This window comes from Phoenix dactylifera, unplaced genomic scaffold, assembly GCF_009389715.1.
Source record: "Phoenix dactylifera cultivar Barhee BC4 unplaced genomic scaffold, palm_55x_up_171113_PBpolish2nd_filt_p 001959F, whole genome shotgun sequence".
NCBI classification, from domain to species: domain Eukaryota; kingdom Viridiplantae; phylum Streptophyta; class Magnoliopsida; order Arecales; family Arecaceae; genus Phoenix; species Phoenix dactylifera.
Window position 1 is genome coordinate 46,562 of NW_024069242.1, and position 4,536 is coordinate 51,097.

Consider the following 4,536-nt stretch of genomic DNA (forward strand, 5'->3'; position numbering starts at 1 on the left):
AGCTTTGTAAGCTATTCGAGATGTGAGGCTTGTTAGTTTCTCGGATGAGTTTGTTCTTGAGCAGGACTAAAGAAACTGAATTCCATGTTAGTTAGTGCTCGAATAAAACATGGACTAGATCATCTTTCAGAGAGTTGGTAATATATTTCTGTCATAATTCTATGGAGCCCATGAAGTAGTGAATTGTGTTGAGAATTAAACTTGTTCTTATCCTTTTATTTATTGTTTTGATAATATACATGTCTAGAAAGTTGAAAAGGTTGTATTGAAAATGTAAAGACTCCTAGAAATATGAAAGAGTCTGTCTAGAAAGTTGAAAAGTTGTATTGAAAAATGTAAAGACTCCTAGAAGTATGAAAAGTCTGTCTAGAAAGTTGAAAGGTCATTATGTGGTTCATGGTATTTGGATTTATTCATGTACCTAGGAGTCCTATAAATACCTTGTAAGTCTTTGTGGTTTTATGAATGCAAGGCAAGAGCCAAATTGAAAGAAAAATTTGAAGTATTTTTGCCTCTTCATCCTTTCCTCTCTAGAAATCTCTCTTCCTATTTTCCAACAAATTCCTCTCTAGAAATCATGAACTCAAGCAGTGTTCCATCATCGGTTCCCAAGTTATCGAAAGAAAACTATGATATATGGTGTATCCAAATGGAGGCCCTGTTGGGTTCTCTTGACGTATGGGAGCTGATCGTGGATGGATATGTGAAGCCAGAATCAGCCGAGGCAGAAGCGGCATTGGAGAGGGCAGAAAAGAAGTTATTACAAGATTTGAGAAAAAGAGACAAGAAAGCTCTTTATACAATTTATCAAGGGCTTGATGATTCAATGTTTGAAATTGTCTCTGAAGCAAAAACATCAAAGGATGCTTGGGAACTCCTCAAGAAAGCATACAGTGGAATAGAGAAGGTGAAGAAGGTTCGTCTACAAGTTCTAAGAACTCAGTTCGAGACTCTACACAAAGAAGGTACTGAATCAATTTCAGATTATTTTACTAAAGTTTTGTCTATTGTGAGGCAATTAAGAAGAAATGGAGAAAAGATAGAAGATGTTCGAGTGATGGAGAAAATCTTGCGATCCCTAGATGCAAGGTTTGATCTTGTGGCTACAGTAATTGAAGAATCAAAAGATTTGGAGGAGATGAGTCTAGAACAATTGATGGGCTCTCTTCAAGTTCATGAGCAAAGACTTGCAAAAAGAGAAGAAGGAAATTCTGTGGAGCATGCGTTGCAAATGAAGCTCACACTTGGAGACAAGAAATCCGAATCAAGTAGAGGAGGATTTCAACGAGGACGAGGCAAAGGTTCTCGTGGCAGAGGAAGAGGCGGTAGATGGCAGCAATCAAATGAAACGAAAGAAGGCAATGATGAAGGCAATTCATTTAGAAGTCGTGGACGTGGTCGTAGTCGTGGTCGCGGTCGAGGCTCAGGCCGTGGACGTGGTGGACAGTCCAAAATGGAGGTATGATAAATCTGAAATTCAATGCTATTGTTTGCAAGAAGTTTGGTCATTATGCCTCTGAATGTTGGTATAATACTAACAATAATGAAGAGAAGGTGAATTTTGTTGATAAAGAAGAAGAAGAGAAGCAAGAACCAGTGTTGTTATTGGCTTATGACAAGCTTGAAGGCTGCAATTCCAGCACGTGGTACCTTGATACGAGTGCCTCAAATCACATTGTGTGGAGAAAAGGAGTTTTTCATTGAGCTTGAAGAAAAACAGTATGGCAACATTACTTTTGGTGATTTATCTCAAAGACCAGTAATAGGCAAAGGTAAAATTTTGCTAGAATTGAAGAATGGTGAGCAAAGGTATATCTCCAATGTCTATTATGTCCAGACATGAAAAACAATATTTTGAGTTTGGGGCAGTTGCTTGAGAGAGGATATGATATACAAATGCAAAACTCTAGTCTTTCTATTCATGATAAAAACAATACTTTGATTGCTCATGTAAAGATGGCTAAGAATCGAATGTTTCCTTTAACCTTATCTGTTGATCATTCGAATTGCTTCAAGGCTACTATTACAGATAATTCTACTCTTTGGCATCTTCGGTATGGGCACTTGAATTTTCAAGCATTGAAGATTTTGGAGAGAAAAGAAGATGGTGATTGGTCTACCAAGGATTGAATTACTCAGCAAGTTGTGTGAAGTTTGTGTCTTGGGGAAGCAACATAGAAATGCCATTCATGAAGGGAGAATCAAGAAGATCAAATCAACGCCTTGACTTGGTCCATTCAGATGTATGCGGGCCAATTAATCCTACTTCAATTGGTGGTAATAGGTATTTTCTAACCTTTACCGATGATTAATAGTGGCAAAACTTGGGTTTACATATTGAAAGAAAAAAGAGAAGTTTTGAGCAAGTTCAAGGAGTTCAAAAGGCATGGTTGAGAAAGCCAAGTGGTTGTTACTTGAAATGTCTTAGAACTGATAGAGGTGGTGAATACACCTCCGATGAATTCAAAAATTTTTGCAAGAAGAATGGGATTGTACATCAATTCACTATGCCTCAAACACCGCAACAAAATGGCGTATTGGAAAGGAAGAATCGAACCATCATTGAATTTTGGTGAGATGTATGTTGAAGGAACGAAGAGTTCCTAAAGAATTTGGGCTGAACGCTGTTGTGTGTGCAACTTACTTGATTAACAGGTTTTCCCACAAAAAAGAATTGGTGATACTACACCGGAGGAGGCATGGAGTTTACGGAAGCCAAGAGTTTGACCACTTAGGATTTTTGGCAGTGTGCTTATGCCAAATCCAAGAAGAAAAAAGGCACAAGCTTGAAGACAAAAGTCAGAAGTGTGTCTGCTTGGTTATGGAGAGAATTCGCATGGCTACAAGCTGTACAATCCAACTACCAAGAAGATTGTGATGTCAAGAGATGTTTGAATTTGATGAGGAGCAAATTTGGAATTGGGCAAGCAATGACCAGCAAAAGCAGGTTGTTTTTGATGACGAAAAGGAGCAAAAAGACACAAGCGAAGGGCTGAATGTTGCTGAAATTCGCCACAATCAACAGCTATTAATTCATCTTCTTCAACAGCGAGGAAGACAAGGAGCATCCAAGACTTGTACAATGTCACAAGTCAAATTGATACTGATGATGAGTCAATATGCTATGTCTCTTTTGCAGGTTTGATCCATTAACATTTGAAGAAGCTGTCAAGAATTAAAGTGGAGAAAAGGCGATGCAAGAGGAGATACATGCCATTACCCAAAAACAATACATGGGAGCTTACTTCACTTCCACAAGGACACAAGGCGATTTGGTGTTAAATGGTTTTCAAGCCACAAGAAATGCAAAAGGAGAGGGTGGAGAAGCATAAAGCAAGGCTTGTAGCTAAAGGCTATAAGCAAGTGTATGGAATTGATTATGAAGAAGTGTTTGCCCCAGTAGCTTCGGATGGAGACAATGAGAATGTTGATTTCAGTGGCGGCTCAAAGAAGTGGAAAATCTTTCAAATGGACGTAAAGTCCGCTTTTCTCAATGGGCATCTTGAAGAGGAGGTCTATGTCAATCAACCCCCTGGTTTTGTTGTGCAAGGAGAGGAAGAGAAAGTCTACAAGCTGAAAAGAGCTCTTTACGGGCTTAAACAGCGCCAAAGAGCGTGGAATTCCAGAATTGACGGTACTTTATTCAAAATGGATTTACTAAATGTCCATATGAACATGCTATATATATGAAGACTAATCTGCAGGGTGATGTTAGTTCATTTGTCTCTATGTGGACGACTTAATTTTCACCGGGAAATAATTTATCCATGATTGAAGAATTCAAAGGCTCGATGGCAAAGGAATTTTGAGATGACCGATTTGGGTCTTATGGCTTATTTCTTGGGCATTCGAAGTGAAGCAAGGAAACAATGGATTTTCATTTCTCAAAAGAAGTATGCAAAAGAAATCTTGGCAAAGTTTACCATGGATGATTGTCAACCCAGTTGATACCCCGATGTTGTGGGGTGAAGTTAACAAGAAAGGGTGAAGGTAAACTTGTGAATCCAACTTATTATAAAAGTCTTGTTGGGATGTTTGCGATATTTGACTTGTACTAGACCCGATATTTTATATGGTGTTGGTTGGTAAGTCGATTTATGGAGACTCCAAAGAATTCTCATCTAAAGGCAGCAAAGAGAATTTTAAGATACATCAAAGGTACGCTTGATTATGGAGTGTTTTATTCTTCATATGCAAATTTTGGAGTTGACTGGATTTAGCGATAGCGATTGGGCTGGAAGCTATGATGATCGAAAGAGCACTACAGGGTTTGTGTTCTATCTTGGTGAAGCCGCGTTTACGTGGTCTTCGAAGAAGCAAAATATTGTTGCTTTGTCAACATGTGAAGCTGAATAGTATAGCAACATCTTCATGGTGTTTTGTCATGCTTATTTCGGTTGAGGAAATTACTTGAAGAGTTGCAGTTGAAGCAAGAAAGTTCAACAAAGGTTTTATGTGGATAACAAATCAGCTATTGCATTGGCGAAAAATCCGGTTCATCATGAGAGATCAAAGCATATTGATACTCGGTTCCAT

The 4,536-nt window shown here is 38.5% G+C and overlaps 1 protein-coding gene across 1 annotated transcript; it reads left to right on the forward strand.

The window, feature by feature from the left end:
* The first annotated feature begins 649 nt into the window (after positions 1 to 649).
* Positions 650 to 3,179, forward strand: LOC103700449. Its single transcript, XM_039123010.1, has 3 exons — positions 650 to 1,459; positions 1,628 to 1,809; positions 3,140 to 3,179. The coding sequence occupies exons 1-3, from the start codon at positions 650 to 652 to the stop codon at positions 3,177 to 3,179; spliced, it is 1,032 nt and encodes a 343-aa protein (XP_038978938.1).
* Positions 3,180 to 4,536: the final 1,357 nt, after the last annotated feature.